The 22,268-nt window shown below is 50.3% G+C and overlaps 7 protein-coding genes and 1 non-coding gene across 8 annotated transcripts; 3 read left to right on the top strand and 5 right to left on the bottom strand.

The window, feature by feature from the left end:
* Window positions 1-166: 166 nt before the first annotated feature.
* On the bottom strand, window positions 167-1,049 carry UREG_00961 (uncharacterized protein; the record flags this gene model as incomplete). Its single annotated transcript, XM_002541399.1, has 2 exons — window positions 167-639; window positions 746-1,049. The coding sequence occupies 2 exons, from the start codon at window positions 1,047-1,049 to the stop codon at window positions 167-169; spliced, it is 777 nt and encodes a 258-aa protein (XP_002541445.1).
* An 841-nt stretch (window positions 1,050-1,890) lies between these two features.
* On the top strand, window positions 1,891-5,600 carry UREG_00960 (uncharacterized protein; the record flags this gene model as incomplete). Its single annotated transcript, XM_002541398.1, has 3 exons — window positions 1,891-2,075; window positions 2,155-4,559; window positions 4,612-5,600. The coding sequence occupies 3 exons, from the start codon at window positions 1,891-1,893 to the stop codon at window positions 5,598-5,600; spliced, it is 3,579 nt and encodes a 1,192-aa protein (XP_002541444.1).
* Window positions 5,601-7,148: 1,548 nt separating this feature from the next.
* Window positions 7,149-7,233, top strand: UREG_08006. The gene has a single exon. It is a non-coding gene; the product is annotated as a tRNA-Gln (tRNA).
* Window positions 7,234-7,526: 293 nt separating this feature from the next.
* Window positions 7,527-7,800, bottom strand: UREG_00959 (uncharacterized protein; the record flags this gene model as incomplete). The annotated part of the gene is made up of 2 exons (XM_002541397.1): window positions 7,527-7,684; window positions 7,770-7,800. 2 exons carry the CDS (start codon window positions 7,798-7,800, stop codon window positions 7,527-7,529), a joined length of 189 nt encoding a protein of 62 aa, XP_002541443.1.
* A 1,120-nt stretch (window positions 7,801-8,920) lies between these two features.
* Window positions 8,921-11,190, bottom strand: UREG_00958 (uncharacterized protein; the record flags this gene model as incomplete). The annotated part of the gene is made up of 3 exons (XM_002541396.1): window positions 8,921-8,938; window positions 8,999-10,860; window positions 11,097-11,190. 3 exons carry the CDS (start codon window positions 11,188-11,190, stop codon window positions 8,921-8,923), a joined length of 1,974 nt encoding a protein of 657 aa, XP_002541442.1.
* Window positions 11,191-11,714: 524 nt separating this feature from the next.
* Window positions 11,715-13,005, top strand: UREG_00957 (uncharacterized protein; the record flags this gene model as incomplete). Its single annotated transcript, XM_002541395.1, has 3 exons — window positions 11,715-11,973; window positions 12,099-12,505; window positions 12,748-13,005. The coding sequence occupies 3 exons, from the start codon at window positions 11,715-11,717 to the stop codon at window positions 13,003-13,005; spliced, it is 924 nt and encodes a 307-aa protein (XP_002541441.1).
* A 4,371-nt stretch (window positions 13,006-17,376) lies between these two features.
* Window positions 17,377-18,184, bottom strand: UREG_00956 (uncharacterized protein; the record flags this gene model as incomplete). Its single annotated transcript, XM_002541394.1, has 2 exons — window positions 17,377-17,878; window positions 18,030-18,184. The coding sequence occupies 2 exons, from the start codon at window positions 18,182-18,184 to the stop codon at window positions 17,377-17,379; spliced, it is 657 nt and encodes a 218-aa protein (XP_002541440.1).
* Window positions 18,185-19,825: 1,641 nt separating this feature from the next.
* On the bottom strand, window positions 19,826-20,557 carry UREG_00955 (uncharacterized protein; the record flags this gene model as incomplete). The annotated part of the gene is made up of 3 exons (XM_002541393.1): window positions 19,826-19,835; window positions 19,987-20,387; window positions 20,549-20,557. The coding sequence occupies 3 exons, from the start codon at window positions 20,555-20,557 to the stop codon at window positions 19,826-19,828; spliced, it is 420 nt and encodes a 139-aa protein (XP_002541439.1).
* Between the last annotated feature and the right edge of the window lie 1,711 nt (window positions 20,558-22,268).

Here is a 22,268-nt window from a genome sequence, read left to right as displayed (position 1 = left end):
GGGTATGCCTGAACGATAGGTATAATTCATCAACGACGTGGTCAACGGCAACCGTCCGAGAGATGAGACGAATGTCGAGCGAGGGAGGATTTCCGGGGATGAAATACTCAGAGTAAAAGCGACGCAGGTCGTCGGAGCCAATTCCTATGCACGAACAGTGAGTAGGCTACGGGGAATGTCCATTGGGCAGGGGATCGGTGGACGACGGCGAACCTCCCGTCATGACAGGCACATAGTTGATGTACGCGTCCTCTGCTAAAGTGTTCATTGTGCCATCGACATCCTTTGCATCATGTTTCAACGACATATGATTCTCCCAAACCGGAGCCACATCGACTGTGATTTCGAATCCCACTCGCAGGCAGGCAATAGTCCGACTCCACGCTAGCTGCGCACTGACGCGGTCGAAAGTAGGTGAATCGCGTTCGGCAAATCCAACATCCGACCCGTGGTATGTGTAGCAATAGGGTATACCTGAAAGCTGCTGCGTCTCGGCAAGGTGAATCTGATACTTCCGCAAGGGCGGGAAACCATCCGTAGCATTGGGGATAGTAGGCGGATAGTATGCAACAACCGCGCATAGTCGAGGCATTGCGGACATGCAAGCATCTAGGACAACGGCAGCGGCTTCGCCATACGCTAGTCATGAATCGGGTGTCAGCTACTTGTATCAAGGATGCCGACAGAGCGAGGGAGAGGAAGTGCGGTCTCCGTCCAAATGGTTAGTTATGGATCATTGGCGTACCAACGATTGCATATCGATCCTCCTCTTCGAGAACATCCGCGAATCTCTGCAGTTGGTCTTTGTATTGCTTGGGGGGAGCAGCATGAGGGAGATATGCGATGTCGTAGCCCTCCTCTCTGAACCGCTGGAAGACGCTGGGGTCAAAGTACAGGGTGCTGGCAGTCAGCAGAATCTTGGGAGCGCCGGTCTCATTCCATGATGATTCGGTGTCGTGGCTCTGGGACGAGGAGCGCCGTCGACTGTGGGAGAGCCGCCGGCGAAGGGATGTTCGTCTGCGCCGCAACGTATCTTGGATTCCCTTCATTCTCAAAGGATAGATGGTTATTATTATCCGTGACCAAGTCGAGCATCAAAGGAAAGCCCAGAATCAACGTGCAAGACGTCACCTGGAGCCATGGAATTGTCTGAGTTTGATAGCAGACTTCCCGAGCTGAGGTTAACGGCACCTCTCTTCACAATGTTCCTGACTCTCAGAGTCCATGTCTCCCTTGAGCAAGCTGTGGCTCCAGCATCTGGTCCTCGGCAATGTCAACTTGTCAGGTCAATTCCAGGATCAGCTCGCCGGCGCTAATGCTCGTGTTTGCTCAGCCAAACATCGTCATGGCGGATGCGGATCATGACACAGCCAAGGTTTCAACCGGCAGTTTTGATGTCATCCCTGATCAGACCAAGATCATGAAGCGCTCTGCAGGTGCTGGCCAGCGGACGGCCATTCGATGTGCACTGCATCCTGACGGCGGCAGGGAAGAAGAGTAACTACATAAGAGGCCGGTCAATTCTGATTGACGAGCTGGCTGCCGTTCCCCAGACGCAATCAAAGTTACTTCACCCGCCATCCCAGTCACTTCCAAACCTGGACAACAAGGCAAGCAAGGCCTGATATCAACTCCTCCTCCCTCGCGCTCTCGCTTCACACTTCATCCCCAGGTCTGTCTTTGCTTTTTGTTGCCCATTGGCCGTCACCAGAGCCTGAGCACTTGCTCTCTTGCACAGTACATTCTTTTTACGACCCAGACTTATCTTTAACCCGTCTGTACGGCCTGGAGCCTGCTGTCTCTCCGATCAGCCAGCTGCGCGCACCTGTCGCTCAATTATTTATTGCTGTTTCCACCGGGGAGAGAATGAGGAGGTAGCAGCCGCTCAACATGGTTGCGAGTCCCTCCGGCACCGCCAGTGTCGGCGCTGCCCTTGACGCCCAGAGCGGAACCGGTCAGAAAGCCATAGGTATATCAATATCTACATTTATCGCGTCACTAGCTACTGCGATAATCGTTTTCGCCGTCGAATTCCTTCTCTTCCTTATTCTCAAAGGGAAATTGATTCGGATCTAGTAAGTTGCCGCCTCCAAGACCACACGACCGGCCTTTCTCTGTGGATATATACTCTAACGCTTCTTTCTCTCTCCCTAGTCAGCCACGGACCTACCTTGTTCCTGAACGCGAACGCACGAACCCTTCTCCGCCCGGCCTATTCAGATGGATTGGACCTGTGTTCACGACTTCGAACTCCGAGTTCATTCAAAAATGCGGCTTGGACGCCTATTTCTTTTTACGCTACCTACGCATGCTCCTTAAAATATTCATACCTCTTGCACTACTCATCCTACCAATCCTGCTCCCCGTAAACAAAGTTGACGGTAGGGATAGCAGCCTACTCAAGGGTGCTGCTGGGGCGAGCTACAATGTCACCGGACTGGACCGGTTGAGCTGGGGAAATGTGAAGCCTGAAAACACGAACCGCTATTGGGCTCATTTGATACTGGCAGTTATCGTGGTTGTATACGTGTGCGCAGTGTTCTTCGACGAGCTGCGGGGCTATATTCGTCTCCGACAGGCGTATCTAACGTCCCCTCAGCATCGTCTACGCGCCTCTGCTACTACCGTTCTAGTGACGTCCATTCCGGAAAAGTGGCTCTCCATCGAAGCATTGGATAATTTGTTCGATGTCTATCCCGGAGGCGTTCGAAACATCTGGTTGAATCGAAACCTGGATCAGCTGAGCGAGAAAATAAAATTGCGGAACAAATTGGCCTTGACGCTGGAATCGGCCGAAACTGAACTGATCAAGAAATGCAAAAAGGCACAAATGAAAATGGCGAAAAAGGAGGCCAGGAGATCGGGAAAACGCTCTAAAGATCAGATTCAACGTGAAAAGGCAGAAGCGGATAAACACGCATCTCGGCTTGTTGAGAGCGCTGGTGTGAGTTCAGGAAACCCACATGAGGTCGTACATACTATTCAAGAGGCATTGAATTCCGGCGATGACAATGGGTCGCGGGAACGCCATGGTATTATTCCTCGGGTTGGTCAAACAGTTGGTGCTGTGGGATCTGAATTCGCAAAAGTTGGACATACCGTACTTGGAGGCCTGAGAAAAGTTGGACATAACGTTGAGGATCGAGTGAATACCACAGGTGGACTAGCCATCGAGCAGCCTCAAGCCGCCCCCGAGCCACCAACGGCCATAAAGACGACGCCATCAGGGAGACCAACGGGGCATCGGCAGCCTGGTGATAGTCCTCTACGCACATCCTTTGGAGAACTTTACGAAGATGCTGAAGAGCGGCAATCCGGCCTTCCCCCGGTTGATGGATCTTTTGACGTGCCTCCCTCTCGTTTGTCAAAGTTATGGAGGAGGAAGTCGGCAGCACCCATGGACAGTGCCGATCGCCATGGAGATGAGTTTCCGCTTACTGTTTCAAGCCCAGTAACTCCCGTGATGGCACCTGATGGCGCAAATCCCCAAGACAAAAAGGACCAAAAAAAGGATGAGCACCAAGAAAACGAGGAATATCCAGTTGCTTATAACGAAGCATACGAGGAAGACGACTATGGCGAGCCACTTTGGAAGAAGTATATCAAAGAGAAACATCGTGAAACTATGCGCCTTCCGATATTTGGCTGGAGCTGGATGCCTTCGTTGCCCCTTATCGGCAAAAAGGTAGACAAGATATACCACTGCCGTAAAGAGCTTGCCCGTCTGAATCTAGAAATTGAAATCGACCAACAACACCCAGAGAAATTTCCCCTCATGAACTCGGCCTTTGTGCAGTTTAACCACCAAGTTGCTGCACATATGGCTTGCCAATCGGTGGCTCACCACATTCCTCAGCAAATGGCTCCTCGGTTAGTCGAGATCTCCCCTGACGATGTCATCTGGGACAACATGTCGATCAAATGGTGGGAAAGATATTTGAGGACCTTTGGTGTTATTGTTATCGTATCAGCCATGGTCGTTGGTTGGGCATTTCCAGTTGCTTTCACTGGACTGCTTTCCCAGCTTTCGTACCTCGAAGGCAATTTTGTGTGGCTAAGATGGCTTTCCAAGCTCCCGCAATGGCTCCTTTCTGCGATACAGGGAATCTTACCCCCGTTGTTCCTGTCGATTTTAATGGCTCTCCTCCCGCTCATACTCCGATTCCTCTCGAAAAACCAAGGCGTTTCTACCGGCATGGCGATTGAACTCACCGTTCAAAACTACTTTTTCGCATTCCTATTCGTTCAATTATTCCTCGTCGTTTCCATCTCTTCTGGCTTCTCAACCATCTTTAATTCCATTAAGGATGTGACAAGCGTACCCGAGCTTCTGGCTACCAACATTCCAAAGGCTAGCAACTACTTTTTCTCGTACATGGTTCTCCAGGCTATGTCAGTCAGTGCTGGTGCTCTGGTCCAAATTTTTAGCTTAGTGAGCTGGTTTATACTCGCGCCTATCTTTGATAACACTGCGAGAATGAAGTGGGCGAGAACAACAAATCTTAACCAGATGCAATGGGGGACATTCTTCCCGGTATACACCACCCTCGCGTCGATCGGTATGTATCTTTTACCCGCAGTCCTAGTATCATACTTCTAAGAAGTTTATAGGGCTGATTTATTGCATCATATCACCGCTTATCATGGTCTTCAACGTGCTCACCTTCACCTTGTTTTGGGTGGTATATCGGTATAATACCCTTTATGTAACAAAATTCCGGTTCGATACCGGCGGGTTACTATTCCCCAAAGCTATAAATCAACTTTTCACCGGAGTATACGTCATGGAGGTCTGTCTCATAGGCATGTTCTTCCTTGTCCGTGACCAGAACGGAGACGTTGCTTGCGAAGGTCAAGCAATATGCATGATAATCCTACTTTTTGCTACGATTCTCTTCCAATTTCTTCTAAATCAAGCCTTCCGCCCATTGTTCCGATATCTGCCGATAACACTGGAGGACGAAGCCAGTCGTCGAGATGAGGAGTTTGCACGGGCCCAGAGGCGCAGACTCGGGCTAGAAGATGAAGAAGACGAGCAGGACGTGGACAACGTTGATGACAAAAGAGGCGAACGAGAGAATGAAATTGAATTGAACCGTATCAGTGGCAAGAAAACTCAGAAGAACGCACTCAGTCGCCTAATTCCGGGGAAAGCCAATGCGAGACGTCGATCCTGGGCAGACCCATCACGGAAACGGAGGTCCGCGTATTTTGGGGGCAGATCAGATCCGAACATGCCTACCATTCGGCGCATGCGCGAAAAACTAGCCAAAGATGCAGAGGCTCAAGCCCCAGCGACCAACGCGATCAGCCACGCCCTATTTTCCGGAATCCACGATGAGCTGGAAGATCTCACCCCTGACGAACGTGACCAGCTTGTCCAACGCGCTTTCCAACACGAGGCGATTCGTACGAAAAGGCCCGTTGTCTGGATTCCACGAGATGATTTGGGTGTCAGCGATGACGAAGTGTTCCGCACGCAGCGGTTCAGCAAACACATCTGGATCAGTAATGAGTATCAGGCGCTAGATGGACGATGCCGTGCTATCTTTAGTCGGAGTCCCCCAGATTTTTCGGAAATCGATCTCATTCAGCTTTGAACCATCGCTAAGTAGCATCGGTGGTGGTATACCTTGCGCTTGAGGAACCATGTTCAGCTCGTGGTAGGGTGGTCATGTTTCTCGCGCTATCCCGGTGCCTCCCTGATTTGCAGTTCTCTTTGCTTAGACGATGGGCTTTGCGTTTCTAATGTACATACATCAGATTTGATACCCCTTTTTTTTCGGCATCCTGTATTCCTTTTTTGTTTCTTCAATCCACTCATTGTGGCGTGAATTCTAGCATAGCGCATAGGCGTTGTCTTGCATGTCTTCTTGTTAGCGCCAGGATGTTTAAATGACAATAGAAGGCGAATCCGTTAACCCTCAAAAACGTTCTATATAACTACATCAAGTCTAGCACTTGCGTAACCAGTTAAGCAGCACTCCAGAACATATCTCTCGCGACGGCAGGGGAAGGCCACCAGCACAACTCATGACTCAAAAGTCCGCAGCCAGCTCCTCGACTCCTTCGCTCCTTCATCACAGCCGCCATCACTCTCCCTCATAAAGCACACGTAGCTTTTCCTCGCCAGACTCCGTTTAGCCACTTCGCAATCAATCCGGATATCCTCCACCAAAGCCTCCAGACTAACGTAGTCGTACTCGGGCCGAATGTACCCCAGTATGAGGAGATTGAGAGGCGTGCCGTAGAAATCGGGGAAATGGTGGAAGTGATGGCGGGTATGTCGTTTATCGGCATCGTCATTTGCGGCGGGTTCGGGGGGAGGGGAGGTGAGGGGTGACGCAGAGGGTGATGATTGAAGGGAGAGGTGAGGCAGGATATGGATTTCCTGGTTGTTGATTGGGGTTAGTCTTTTCATTTTTATTTTTTCGAATATTCAACAGCGGGGAGTGTGAGTTCAAAATCGTCTTCTTCTCCAAAAAGGAACTTACCACCGATCGAACTGTGTTCTTGTAGAAGGGATTGTACCCTATGCTCAACACGCAGGGAAATATCGTCGTATCATCGTTGGGCTGCGCATCACCGCCGGTATGGCGGAATTTCGTAGGATCTAGGGCGGCAACGCCGTAGTAGACGCCGGAATCGAGATCGGGATGGGCGGAGAGGCCGTCTGCGGGGATGTTGGCGGTTGGGATGCCGAGCTGGAGGGCGGAGGGAGAGAGGTATCAGCTATCGGTTTCCCGGGAGAAGGTTGATTCGGGAAAGTTTCACCTCTTTGCTCCCCCTTCCGAAGCCCTTGATGACGGGTCCTGATAGTCTTATTGGAAACGGAGCCTCAGGGCCACTGTCTGGCCCGGCAATTGGCGCTCGCGGGGTATCAGGTCTCATCGCGGGGTAGTGTTATTTTCGCTTTTGAAGCGTTTAAAAAGGCGTATAAGAGCGCCAGGGGATATTCCAGTGGAGCAGGAAGCGAACGCAAAGAAGACAAGTATATATCTGTAGTACTAGCTGTTCAAAGGGCGGATCACAAGGCGTTTGGCTTTTGAGTCAGTTCGGATTCCCGAGATAAGATAAGCCCACTCCCGGTAAGATCTAAGCCGGGCGCATCCCTGATAAAGTCGAAAGAGCCTCGGGTACCTCAACACGGTTCTATGGTGTAGCGGTTAGCATAGCGGATTCTGATTTCCTTGGAACATTCCGCCGACCCCGGTTCGATTCCGGGTAGGACCTGATATGAATCATTGCTTGTTTTCTTTTTTGGTGTTTTTACCAACGGCCAACGGCCTTAGGGGTTGGTTGGAGACGGTTTATGATTCAGATCTCTTGATTCTGTAGTATAGCCAGTACGCCCTCTGTTTCACCCAGACTATACCTCTCTACTCCCTCGCAAGGTCCTCATCACCCTTCCATATATATACGTAGATCCACCCCATCGCCTTCTTCTCCCACCGCAATCACATAACATTGCACATATTCCCGGCCTTTTCGCACTCCCCCCCAAATAAAGAGAACAAGTCAGCAACCTATTTCTGCTCCGCTTGGGCTTGACCCTCGCCCACCTTTGGCGGGAACTCGGTTGCGCCAACTTTTGTCTTCGGGGTGCATGTGCACCATTCGTCCTTTGGGATCTTGTCCATCACGGAGGCAACGTGCTGACCGCAGCCGCGCCATGTTTGCTTTCCTGTTTCAGATCGGCGGGGAGTTAGATTTCGAGAATCTTGAGTTGGGGGGGGGGAGAGAATTGGGTTTGGGATAATTGGGCGTACCGCAAGTGCTGCAGGAGGTTTGCATGCACATTGTGACGTGGAGTTGGTGCGTGTTTTGCGTTTGGAAAGGCGGGAAAATAAAAAGAAAATCTGTTGCAGCGTTGATCAGCAGAGGTGGCTTGATAGCGAGATATGCGAGATGTTGGAGCTCACGAGGTGGCAGATAACGAACTAACCTGATAACCTAGCGAGAACGGAGTTCCTCTCTGGTGCTTTTTATACGAGAAACCTGAGCGGTGTTTTGTTTAGCCAGAAGATCCCAAGAACGTCTTCAATTAGAAGCGAATGCTGAACAAGTTCGGGCTCGAGCATCGGCGATGGCTCGATCGAAAGTGGGGGGTATGACGCATTTGACATCCCCGAATGGCCGATACGGCTGATTTGAGATGCAAAAAGCAAAAAACACAACAGGCTAACAAATGCAACTGGACCTCGAAATGTGTTGACCGCACCAAGCAACCTGCTCACCGGGCTCAATACCATTGCATAAGCCCCCACTGAGATGCATCCTGTTGCCTTTCCAACACCTTCATTTCACTCGAGGCCCGGCATCGAGCAGCAAGTCCGCCGTTAACGGACTGCTTAACCATGTCATGGGAAGCCATCTGTGATTCAGTATCTGATTATGGAGCAGACAAGGCTCTGAATACTGAGTTCAACCGAAAAAAAGCAATTAATCCTGCAGCGTCGAATGAGCGACCAGGCCGATCCGTACGGTTAATGAAGTCAAATACCGCCAGACGGGCAGCACGGACTGATGTGCCGTCTTTGGAGGAAAAATAAAAACAGGCCTCTATTTCCAAATCAAGGTATCTTAAGAAATATGCACCCAAGTGAAGTGCAATATACAGCAGTGTAATCCTGCGCTGGCGTATATTCAAAAGGGAAGTGCGCGGCAACTCTGTAGCAGCGAAAAGGAAAGGAAAATAAAGATAGAAAAGAAGAGAAAGAAAAAATTCCCATTAAGTCCAATCCAGGCCTTCTGCTTTTCCCACCATTTTTTGTAGGTTGCCCTATGACTCCCATTCTTTAAAGCAAACATCCGGCGCAGTCCACCAAAGGTATATTTATCAAAACCAAAAACGGAAAATGCTTTCTGTCCCAACACCGCCTGCAAGGAATGAAATAACGCCAAAAGCAGAAAAAGTTACTTATATGCATGGCAGGAACTATAATGCAACTGTTAGTAGGCCCATTCACAGATCCTGCCCAGTTAAAGGGAAACTTACATTCATAACAATCAACATGGGTATATCGAAAACGTCTCTCTTCACGGTCCAACAATAACTGCACTCCACCTTGCCATCCTTGAAACCTAGCTGGTTCATTCCGGCTTCGCCAGCTATACCGCCTCTGCTCCACCTCCGTTGTGGTTGGGATAGTGGCTGCGCTTGTCCATTGCTGGCGGCCATTCCATTTTCGACTTTGACATGACCATTTCCAGAAGCAGCACTTTGGCCATCTCCACCTCCTGTACCACCGGTGTTCCCAGGAAGCATATCCGTGTCCGCTTTGGTCTTGTATTTCAGCAGTTTGCATGTTGTCATCACGCTGCCTCGCGAGTCGCCGAACGCAAGTTTCGCAAAATCTTCGTAAAACTCCACCACGCTTTCATCATCTAGGAGTTCTGCTAGAAATACTGGCTGTGTTCTTCCGCTGGGGTTGACCTCCATACCCGCCCGTGGTGTGAAACTCCCTCGGGAGCTAGTTCCTGACGTTGATCCCGAAGACCCACCGGTGTTGATATTCAAATTGGGCTCCTTACCCAGCAGAACCTCTTTTCTCCAGCCAGTAAGGATGCTGAATTCTTTGCCTACAGCGGCAATTTCGCCGGTCCGTCGACAGACAATGGTTGGCGTGCCGCAGGCGTTGATAAAGTCTTCGTATTCCCATAGCGTGCGCTGGAAACATTTCTCCATGAATATTAAATCATCACGATTGAGTGTTTTCGTTGTGGCAATGAATGACGGACGAATAGACGCCAGGGCTTTTGCAATTCGTAGCGTATTTTGAGTCGAAAATCGCCGTTGGATAAAAGCTGTTAGAGAATGGAAGCCTGTCGTATAAGAATAAGGCTCCTTGACACTCTCATAGATGGCGGAAGGATTGCGCTGTCGACGCTTGCTGAGCTGCAGATGCTTTAGTTGCGGCGTGGAAACTACCGGCTGTCTCTGCGGCGGCATCGGGTTCATGCTCGACCGATTCTGATATGCGGAAGTTGTATTGTCATCAAATGTTGCACTATTCGTCAGCAACGGGCTTTCGATCGAGTTTGGGCTTGCAAAGTTTGCCGGTCCGCTCTCAATCGCAAAGGCATGCGGCGTTTCTGACATGTGGTTCATATTCTGGTTGTATATGTTCCGCGTATGGACGGAAGATGACCAATCGCCAGCAATCGTAGGGTCACCGAATAAAAACGATGGCTGCGCCGTGGGACTTTCTCCAAAGTTCGAGCCGGGTGCAAATGTACCGGACCCATTTCGGCCAACGGAGCCATGTTGGGTAGCACTGTCGCTGGGTGGGGTATCTCCAGCACCGGTAGCCATGTGCCCAAGCATACCAAATTCCAGGGCGCCGTAGTGATTTCCAAAGTTCATACTCGCAAGATCAAAGTTGAACAGGGCAGGATCGCAGGGATCAAAGAACGCAGAGCCAAATCCATTTTGCGCTTGCCCGGAGGCGTTGCCATTGGAAGCGGGGAGAGAAGAGGGCATATTTTGATTTCCTGAGGTTGCTGAATTCGCTGTGATACTAAAAGTCGGCGAAACGGGGGATTGAGAAGGAAAGGTATCCGGCCGGCCAGCGTCGTGAAGCTGCGACTGGCTCAAGGACCCATCATTCTTGGTTGCATAATAACCGTTGAAATTGCTATTTTGCCGGGGGTAAAAGTTGGTTTTTGAATTGGAACCGTTGCTGGTGAGGGACATATTATTCCGCACTGCGTTTGTTTGAGTGTATAATTGGCCTTGGAGATGTGGCATCAAGGCTTCATTTGGAGCGTCATGCAGATACTTTGCCTTTTTGCGAACGCCATCGTGACAAGAATTTTGGATTCCACGCTTGATGCAGCGTTGACACGGCCTTTCGTCACCTATTGATAGGGATTCAGCAATGAGCTCTTTCAGAGCAAGCACAGCAGGGTGATGGTAGGCATATAAAGCCCGCAGTGCAGTCAAGTTCGGATGCTCATATTCAACATGCGCATCATGGCCAAAAGAAATGCATTGTTCAAGTGGGGTTGCGGGCAAAAAATAGAAGATATACGAGAATAAAAGTCAAGTACGACACATGGGAAAGGTTGGCAGGAGGTTTTGAAGCCGCACATACCACATGTTAGGTGGGCCCGCTGACAGGCAAAGCAAGCCCGTTTTGCCTTTTTCCTCCGAGGGCGCAAGGGGTCCTTTGCATTCGATGCGGACATTGGTTTTGTCTGCCCGTTCGGCTGCTTGGTACTGCTGTTCTCGACTTGAGTCTGTGACTCGGGCCGGACAACCTGTTCGGCCATGGTTATGTCTGCAGAAATGTCGCGGTTATTCCCAGAATTCGCAAGTGGATTCGGAGGAAGTGGCCCGTTTCTGGCATTGGACGTCATAATATATAGCTTTTCAGAAGGGGGTCCTGTGCGGTAGCCGCGACACGACACCTTTTGACTTCTCCCGTGCTTTTTCTTTTCAGGGAAGTGAAGAATGGGAACGGCGGCACCAAGGAGCTGCGGCAGGGTTTCAGGAACCGCAATGCCAGCTGACTGAGCAACAAAGTATGTGGCTGAACGGGATTCACGCCAAATACGGTCCGGGGAGAGTCAGCGCGTCTCGTCTCCTTTGTTGCCGATCGAAGCCCACGTTTGTAGGTGGAAATGTCACCCCGTGCTGCATGTAACCGTCTGCAGGCTATGGCTGATTATCGCTTTGGGGGGGGCCTGGGGGACCGTACCGAACCAGGAGGATGGAACGAAGGGTCAGTGGGCGATTCCAGCTTGGCGGGAAGTCCACCTGGGTCTCTACACGAGCAAGAGGAGCTAGCGTAGGCGAATTGGGAGGAAGAGAGGTTCCCCAAGTCGCACGACAGTTTGGAAACGGAGAAACCGCGGGCGACGAATACACGATCAAGAAGCGGGAGTCGGGATCACGAGGGAGACAGGACGAGTATTGGAAAGAGGCGTATGTCGTGCGACCAAAGCGTGAGAAATCGGTTCCTTGGGCCGGTGAGGCGCAGACAGGAGGGACCAGGTCTGACGTGCAATTGATGATTAGGAGGGAAAAAAGAAAAAAAAGCGCACGGGTGTTGCTTCTGCGCGTTCAGGTGCTAAGAGAGTCCAATCGAGGGCAGAGGATAAGGGCCGAGAGAGTGAAGCTGCGGCAGCGACTGGTAGCGAATGGAAACCGGGGGAAGACGGAGGGTGTTTTCTCGACAAAGTGCGATGGCCGGCGGGTCGATTGCGAGATAGATATTCATCAATCACGTCCACGGGCTGCTGGACGTCGTTGTGCGACTCGTCTCGAGAGGAGCGGGATCGGGGGAGATCGACGGCGGGGAGGAGGAAAAGCGAAACGGGCGTGCGGCGAGCGGGCGGCGAACGCACTTTTGAGCAGACACGCGATCGAACGGCAGACGGGATGGGCGAGAGGAGAGGAGAGGAGAGGAGATGTAGCAATGCGGCGGATCGAGTGTGCTGTGCGGTTGAGATGAGTAACAAGAGCCGGGAGAAAGTTTCTGGCGGAGATGCGATGGCAGTAGTTAGTTAATGGTTAACGAGGAGCCTGAGCGTCAATTCGAAGAAGATGAAAAAGACGGCTGCGGGGAAGGCTTCGCTATTTATTGATTCTGATGGAAATATTGTCTTTTAATAATGCGAATCCACAGCCAAATTCGAGATCAACTTTTGCAATTATGGGTTGCTGCTCAACCTTGCGCTCGAATTGCACTCCAGCTCCCCATCTCTTTAGCTACGCAGCTGGTCTGAGTGACTGACTGACAGATGATCTGGCTGCCCGTCTCACATGCCGTCCAGACAGACACATATGAAAGCGTGCTCGAGATGGCCCCCGAAGCCGCTGGTGAGCAGCATCCAGTGCGCGCGACGGATCTTGCCCGTCTGCCCCAGATGCCACCCTGTCTTGTCCCGCCCGGCGGATCAATGGAGCTTCACGGCAGCCCCAGCATGAGGATTGCTAGATTGCTGGAAGAGTTTTCTTTACCCAAGGGGTACTTCCCGCCGTCGAATGGGATGGGATAACATCCACCAGCACCCATGCAATCCCTACAGACAAGAACCCTTGACTCTTTGGTCTAGAGCTGAGCATCTGACAGCGCCCTCCACTACCCTGATGCAAAATCCAGACAGCGTAGACGATGCTTCTTGATGCAAAGCCATCGTCCTCGCATTCTGGCATGTATCTCAGCAGATGAAGAGATGGGATTGCCGAGCCGAGGTCGTCGACCATGCCCGCAGCCTCGCTCAAGAGTGACCTCGAATCTTACAAGCATAACTAGTTACTCTGTAGTCGAGTTGCCTGGATTTGCCCAGGGTCTTGCCTGGAGCTCACACTCGGGGCAATCCGGCCAGAGAATCAGAGATCAAGCCAACTCTGTATCGCAACCCCCCATAGCCCCGTCATTGTGTGCTAACAAGTCTAGTGAATCGACATCAAAATAGCACCAGCGGCTGGGCGTGAAGCTAAAGGCGGAGTTCCAAATTTAGCCTGTCAAGTGGAAATCCTCAACTGCCAATCGTCCTCAGTCTCGACACTTGATGACATCCTGGATTTGTCGGGCAGCAAAGATGAATTACTGAACACGAGAAAGCACTCCTCATTCCGATGCTCTTCTTCCCCCCAGCAACCCTCGAGTTCCAGCTCAATAATAATCACACACCTTGCAAAAACAACTCCTGTCCCCGGCTACCGACGGCCCAGCCCAGGATCACAACCCTTCGCCCTTTTCGAATCACGTTGACCTGCATCTGATAGTCAAGATTAATCATCGCAGAAAACGGGCCACAGCCACAGAAGAAGTCGCCCGGGTCGTTGTTAGTATTGAGGCCTGTGCGCTCTCGTCCGGCTTTTCGTTCCATATCTTCCCATCCACCCAGTTCATCCCATCCGCTTTCTTCCCTTGATTCGACGTAACAAGGTAACAAGGCACGCGACAACCGTCGCACCGTCACTCTCACCGTCACCAAAAATCACTCCGGTCTGCCAACGGTTCTTGTGAGCTCTCTGCTGTCGAAGTGAAGTTTCGTTAGGCGCAAGTCGACAGAGAGGAAAAAGGAAAAATAAAACAACTGAAAAATATGCCAACAAGACCCGAAAATAAAAGGACGAAGAGATAAATGGGTAAAAAAAAGTAAAAAAGGCCTTTGTTCAGTCAAGTTTCGAAATGCTCCGATTCGCCGCATCAGAAATTCCCAAGCTGATGATTCGCTTCGAATTTCCTAGACCGATTTCATCGCTGAAGCGCTTCTCAAAATTCTGGGCTTTCTCCCTGTGACTGGCTGGGCCGTGGAGCACGCCTCCTCCTTTCTTTTTTCTTTTCGATTCCTTGCTTCTTTTCACCCATCTGACCGGTAACTAACCGCCACGGCGTCACCGTCTCGGCATCGAGTATCCCACAGCGCACGGCTTCGAAGGGATGACGGAATCCGAATAACTAGCTGTTCTGATCTCGCCTGACTGCGGGCGAATATCAACAAAGGCAATGATTAGAAAACTTGCAAATTTGTCAGAGCAAGCTTCAATAGTCAACCACCCAATCACGCTCTCAAATTCCATTTCCCCTAGCTGTGTCCCAGTTCCAGATGAAAAAAAAAAAAAAAAAAGGCACAGCTGTTATTAGATTTCTTGTGACTTGTGACATAAGGGAACTATGAGTAATCCGCAAGCAGAGGGCCGGCCGTTGAGAAACAATCTCATATGAATCTTCTTTTCCTTTCCCCTTATCAAAGAAGTATGAGTAATCCGCAAGTCAAGGAACCGCGCACCTTGAGCAACGGTCTCATATGAATCCCCCTTAAATCTCCCAGACGTATGAGTAATCCTGCAAGCAGAATGCCGGCACTTGAGAAACCACTCTCATATCATTCTTGTCATTCGCCGTTTCTCCAAGTCTCAAATGACCCGGAATTGCGTGCGGCACTGGAGCAACATTCTGTGATATTCTACTCCACGATGTGTTAACACACAGACCACCTGATCGGCATCCAAAGGGCATTCCAGACATCAGCCCAGTCTGAAATCCATGTATCATCAATATGGATATATCGTCATCGTCACTATCTTTCTGCTCCCCAACTACAGGAGCAGTTATGGTTAAGGGTACCTTGTACAGAAAAAAAAGTTGGCCAAAGAAAGCCTGATTTGTACAGTTTCCCTCTCATTGGAAAAATAAATGCTTCCGAAAATGGTACCAATATACCCAATTATTCATGCACCCAACCGAGACCAAAAGGCAACGGGACGAATAAGCTTAAAACCCCTTTACCGAGGCCAAAAAAAGCCCTTTTTATCTGATTACTTTCAGGGAAATAAATGTTGTTGATCAATGAACGACCCTGAGCTTGACCAAAACCCATCTTTGGTCGGGATGGCCATCCGACACGCTTTTCTCGCTGCAAGCCAGCCGTCTAGTTAAATGATCCTCACGTGTAAGGCAAGACGGGTGAGGGGGAATCAACACGGGGCAAGCCACTACATCGAATCCTGCTATCCCCAAATGATATTTCTTACCACAGAGAATCCCCCTTCTCTGGGAGGACTAGGGTGCAATTCATGAGCTGGTACGGAGTATTGGCTGGTACGGACTAGGATGCATGGAGAAAGGAGGAGATGAGCCCACTACATGGTTGTATTAGTCATATGATCCACATGTTTTCTATTGGTTTGCAAGTGTTTAGATGTTCCAGTTGCTCTGGGTGTTGAGGGTTTTTCTCTAGGGGCATGATTCGCTGTTAGGAGAGTGAGGTGACTTACTGGGGGCAATAGCCTACCCTGAGATCATTGCGCGGTTCAAGCTTTGTTAAATGGAATGCTAGCTGGAGTCCTCACATCAAGGATAACATAAGCCTGTATCTAGTTGGGTGAATTGCTAAGGTGGCTCTTCATAGTCTAAAGACTCCATAAGAGCCTATGAAGAATAATGAATAATAATGTTAATTATAATAATTACATATGCAGTCCGGAAAATAATACCACGCGCCCAGGACACGAGGAATGTGGCGATAATCGCAAAAGTACGACGCCCCTTGATTATGATCATTCAGATGTGGCAGTTGCAAATCGACTCGTCTTCCTAATGCGTTTACCATAGCGGAAGAATATATACCTAGAGCGAAATGAGGTTAGCACATCTTCCCGAGAACGGATCACAGAGATGCGCAACACAAGGCTCAAAAAGCCGCACTATCAATAAGGGTCCGACTGTTCGGGTTGGAACGCGGGGTCCATCCCGCCCGGGGTGGTTGATTCAGTATCACAAGGGATGTGTAACGTCTGTGTTAGAAGCTCCCCAAGACAGAGCGAACTTTAAAGGGGGCGAGCGCGTGGTAGCGACGTTTAAATTCCAACGGGAGTCTTCAGCATTTTCGCATTGTGGACAGGCAGGCTGCCTTCACAGCCGCAAGCAAGAGGCTGATAACACCCTTATTCTCACGAAATGGGGGCCGTCGTATATGCTGTACAAAGGCAAATAGTAATATACAAGGGACAAGGCCTTAGAACCATTTTGCAAACCAAGGGTCGCTGTGGGAGAATGACGCAACATGCCAATTGTTGTGATGAAGTAGATTTTGAAGACAGAGGATGCAAAAGAAATCGTGTACGTACGGAAACGGGGCCATGGCCAGAGTCAAGAATGCCAGGAGGCTTGTTGCCCAATTGTACCCAAGCTTCTCGTACACTGCATAGGGAAGAGAAGGCCGTTAGCATGGTAATCCCACATACGCCTCTGTGTAACGTCGCGTCGCCCAAACTGCAGGTCAGAGCGCATTCACGTGGAGCAAAGATGGTCTCGGCGCCAAATGCTGGAAGACGGGATGAATGCAGACCTGCACCGTGTTTCATAAACGAGATGCAGCTCAACGTTGAAAATGACTGACGGATAAGGAGTCCCACGTGGGGTGTGTCGAGGACATTTGCCATGGCGGGTAGCACGGCAGACCGTCGACGGTTCAAATCGTCAATAGGTCAAACGCAAACGATGGCACTCACTTTGTATTCCGAATAGAGGAAATGCACCCGCGAAGCTCGAGCGCAAGAAGCTGTTGGCGGCCAAAGCGCTGGCTGCATATAGCGGATACGACTCAACGAGGAACGTGAAAATGCCAGAATAGACAAGAATTGTTCTGCAGATGCCGATTTTGTCAGCCATCTGCATTGTTATTCTGGTACCAAGTAGGAATTGATCCATCGGTGCTGATCATCGGAATGAAGAGACCAACATACCCTATGCCGAAGATAGCACTCCCAATTATCGGCGCTATCCAATGAACATGTGGATATATAGTCCAGGCAAAGATAAACAGCCCAATCGTGACTAGAGGGGCGCCGGCGATCGCTGTTTCGAACAAGCTATCAGCCTCATACCGCCACCAGATAAGTCGTCGGTGATATATTTACTCACCGGGTGGTAATCGCCATTCCGGTTCGAACTCTTCTCTCCCCACAGCTTGTTGCCGCTTACGGGTAAGACGCCCATAATTTCTTGACCATATTGGATCGCTTGCAGTTCCAATTGCCATTCCCACCAGCAATCCCAAGAAGCTCACTCCAACTTGCCAGAGTTCGAAGCCGTAGATAGTCGAAAAGACCAGTTGGAATGCCCCAAAGAATAGGTACAGGATCCCCAAAAGGATTGCGGAGAAAACGCAAAGATTGAGGCACATTGGTTCGAATACAAGTAGGAGCATGGGCCGGTATACCGAACGAAGCACGGTCTTTACCAAGGATTTGTCCAGCTTTTCTATAGGTGCGATCCACCTGTCATCTCCGGTTTGCTTTCTACGACTCACTGCTTTGCGTCGCAACAAAACGGGATGATACGTCTCTGGAACAAACAGGATGATGGAAACCGCGACGGCTCCTCCCCACATGAGCAAAACGTAGTAGACCCAGTGCCTAAATGAGAGTCAGCATCACACTTGAAATAGCCGGCGCAGCCCAAGGTGTCCCAACCAAGTAGTATATTGACAGATAAACCCTCCAAGCCTAGGAGTGCAATGTTAGTTCTGAACCTTGGGTGTTGCTGATACCCAGGGGCCGCTCTTACAAAGGCCCAATCTCCGGTCCCATAAACGGGCTAGCTGTGTATACCATCATCGGCGCTGCTAGCTGGTGCCGCTCAAATATATCACCCACAGTTCCGCCCGCCACGCTCAAGAAAGCGCTTCCCGACATGCCATTGAAGAATCGTGCGATAACCATGGTCTCAATATTTCGAGCTACCGCGCATGGAACTAGCCAAATGACGAAGCACACAAAAGAGATAATGTAAACGATTCGCCTTCCGAAGAACTATGTTATGTCAGGGAAACGCATACAAGTAGAAAGCGTGCGAGGAGCATACCTCCGATAATGGAGCCAGAAACAATGGCCCAGTTCCTAGAACGTTTTAAGGTCAGGGCTGTTTAGGATGTCAGAAGGAAATTTGAACCCACCAAGGCCTAGGATGTAGGTTGATAGCCCCAACGTGGCAACCAGCCGCGAAACGCCAAACTCGACTGTAATTTGGGGGTATGTCATCGTATACATAGAGGATGCACATGTCCTGAGGCATTGTAGTCAGTATGTCTCTGCCAGGCGAGAGGGGAGGCCGATGAAGCTAGTTCCATACGCGCAAAGAGAGCCCATGGCCAGAATTATCACAATTAGCCATTTCCTCGCATAGGACATATTGCGAGGGTTTTTCAGGGTCATTCGGCCCATCCCATCCGACGATAAAGTCCGTTGCGCGAGCTGATGGCTCCCGTTGCAACTCTTGCTCTCCATCGGATTCCTGCAGCCGGTCATTGTCCACGCGGGGGTGGGTATAACCGTCTCCCAGCGACGTCGACCTTTCCAGCGACCTGGAACTTCTCTTGCTCCCCTGCCGTGTCAGTTCCGGAGAGCGAGCGCCGGCGTCGGGCTGCCGAATAGGCTGGAACTGCTTTTCTTGTTCAGTAGTGGCATTGGAGGTATCATCTCCAGATCCCGACATATCGAACCTGAGCTCAGAGGCGGTGGTACCGGTAGCCTGAATGGGTCAGCGAGGAAGATCCATTGCTAATGTGCTCAAAACAAGCGACAAACGGCAAATCACGAAGGAGCGCTATCAGGGATTCAGAGCTGAACTCGAAGCTGCCGCGATAGAGCCAACCTGTGGGTCAGGAAGAAGTTTGATTGCCCTCGAGAATTTTAGTCATCTTAGCCAGAGATCAGATCCGGTCGGTAAAGATCTCTTCCGCCTGGTATCAGTTTGAGTCGCTTTTCCAAGTGTGAGATTGTTGATCTTCGGCCCACAGTGAACAGGGGAGTCAACGAGTTTTATTAGTGACAGGGCCTGAGGCCATGCACCCTCTTAGCCATGCCGGATCCTTTGCATCCTTACCCATTGATCCAAAGTGGTGCCTTTGGCATTGAGTACATCTGAGTACCATTTTGATATTGATGCTATAGTCTTCTCAAACTCGGGGTTGTGATCGACTGAAGTCCATGCGTGCCACGTGAGAGACAGGTTCGGGCGAGCTTCCTTGCATCTTCAGTGGTGTCGCACAACAGCGAGCTCTTGGGAAAAATGAATATATGTTTACTGGTGATACATGTTCAGCTTTGTGGAACTTGGATGATGCTTAGTTAGTTAACTATGTGAAATTCAACCCCATGGAGAAGCACGGCTCTACATGAAGGCAGCAATCAAAGTACGGGGCAACGACCCTGAACTCCATGACCCATGAAACTATTTACACACAATGGAATAGTTTCCCTTGAAAAGGACTGGTTTTAAGAAATATCATTTCAAGTTCCCTCATCCATCTAGGCGGACCTCCACACCTACATTCACATACCCTGGTCCAGGCCTGCAGTGATTTATCTGAATCTGAAGGAGAGAAGCCCATATGTCAGCAAGGGCCATCACATTGTGCTCAAATATCCAAGGAGGCAAACCCATTTATTCAAATCCCGTTTGCAAGGGAGAGAAAACATGGGGGTCTTAGGGCAGTTCAAGAAGGAAAAACAAAGGCACTTACTTCTCCATAAACTGACCCGCCAAACTCTTACTTCCCGGCTTCTGTTCCGCGAACGAATAGCTCTCCAGCTTTGGATGGCCCCCTTCAAACCCCTGCATCTCCTCACCGTGCTTCTTCTGATCTTCCAGGGAAGAGAACATCGATGAACCCGTCGACTCGCTGTGTCCGTGATGCTTCCTTGCACTCCCCAGTACGGCTTCGGACTGGGACGGGTCGAGTTGCTTGTGGGCATGAGGGCCGTCGTGGTCTACATTGGTGGCCGGTGTGGGTTCAGCCCCGGCGCCGCCGCGGCGTGTGCCTGCTTTGGAAGGGATACCGGTTCGGGGGCCGCCGGAGGGTGGTGCGCTGCCCATGGTTTTTGATTTTTGGAAAGCGTATAGTAAATATCTAGACTTGAATAGCTGAGGGAGCTTTTGTTAGTGTACTGGTTGCCATAGTCGACCTGGGTGTTAGCTAGCACTCACATTTACTTTATAGTAAGAATCCTTAAGAGGCGAATAGTGAGGGAGATACAATGGCTTGAGCGATTGATTAGCGATTAAATATTACCCAAACCACATACCTTTTCCATGGTGGCTGTATCGAGATCTTGATATCTGGTCGACGCTGGTTCTAGGCGATGACATCATCGTTTCTCAGGGGGTGTACCCCAGGTTGACAACACAACTAAACCGACTACTCTGGAGTCAGGAAGTGAGAGTATGTCTCGAAATGAGTTGTCTTGCTGCTAGATGTACTTAGTTACATGCTTCTCAGGGTAGATGCTGACAGAAGTTTGAACCTCCGCAGTTTGAATCAATTATTTTTGCTAGCCAACTCGCCGATCCTGACCCCAAACCACCTTTGAACCTGCGATCTCTCCTAAATTTAGCCTTCGAAACGAGGTCACAGAGTTTGTACGTTTCTTATCTCTTTGATACCATGCCCGCATCCCATGTAGCCTCGTCCACAATTTGGTGATATGGCGTGTAGAAATCCCCCTCAGGGCCGCGCTCACAGTCATCGAGGCGAACAAAAATCCGTTCTTTCTTTTCCCCTCGATGCGAACGGTGGCGTCTTCGGCGGTGCCTATGATCGTCTCGTCGCCTATGACGCCTCCCGTGACCATAGTAATGGTCGTGGAAACATGGGCGGCTCGTTCGTTTCGGCTGAGGAGCGTAGATTGCGTAAATGGCGTAAACGAATAGGCCGAGATGTAGAACCCTAGGTCGGGTCTTTAGTGGCATGCGTCTAGTGGATCTCCATATTGTCTGCTTACCACACAAGGCATGAAAACACCACGGCCCCAATTTCCAAAGAGCCAATTTCGTACAAAGCGGGGAAGCACTCTTCCGAGTACTTATTCTGTCCATGGCAAATGACGACTCCCAGACCCTCGGTCGCAGCGGGCCTCCAGGCTAAGAAGCTGGCGTGCCAGATTGTGAGGAAAATGGCTGGTATGAGAGAGACGCAAACGAGTGCATCTCCCACAAGTCTAGTAATCCGATGAAGAGATGAAAAAAGGTACGTGGTGAATATTATATTCACCAAGTTGAACACAAGGGAAGAGCCGAGCTATGTGCGGATAATTATCAGCCCAATGCATTCCAGAGACCCTGGTTTCAAGCAGAATTCCTTTTGTATGATGCGAAAACAAAAGCTAGAAAGCTTGCTGTCGTAAAGTAGGGAGAAAGAAAAGACTCTCATACCAGCAATATCGGGACAATATCCTGCCACTTGCCAAGCGTTGAGCCCGTAGCTTCGACAATGCTCGGATCCCATCGCGGCACGGCCGCCGCGAACAAAGAAATAGCAACCACCGAAAAGATACTAGTCGCGAATCGTCCATGGAGATCCATCTCCCAGCGAGGATCTCTATTATCTTCCGAAGGGCCACGGCTTCGATACTGGAAAACCAATGGCCGAGTCATGGTAACTGTACTAACAACTGATAGAAGCCGTTTGGGAAAATCAGGGGTGGAACGGAATGCGATTGTCTCCTGGACAATCTACTGGGGGGTATGACCAGCACACTGCGACTGTCCTTTCCTGAGGAAGTCTGTGAGAAAAGAAATGAAGAGACTCAATTATTCTAGGAGAATAATCGGGATCCGCGGGGGATTAAGAGGAAGAGACGCTCCGACGCGTCTGGCGGGGAGCTCCGTGCTTCGCCTGGTTTTTCTCGCCTGTCATGGCCTGTCATGGCCCATGTTGATAAGTCAACCGCGACTTGGGCTCAAGAACGGCGCGTTGTCGCATGTCAACCGACCTGCTTGATGCCTGTGGAGAGTGAAGATGGTGCT

The sequence above is a fragment of the Uncinocarpus reesii genome, genomic scaffold (genome assembly GCF_000003515.1).
Source record: "Uncinocarpus reesii 1704 scaffold_1 genomic scaffold, whole genome shotgun sequence".
NCBI classification, from domain to species: domain Eukaryota; kingdom Fungi; phylum Ascomycota; class Eurotiomycetes; order Onygenales; family Onygenaceae; genus Uncinocarpus; species Uncinocarpus reesii.
Note: the sequence above shows the minus strand (reverse complement) of the source record. Positions and strands in the feature narration are given on the sequence as shown.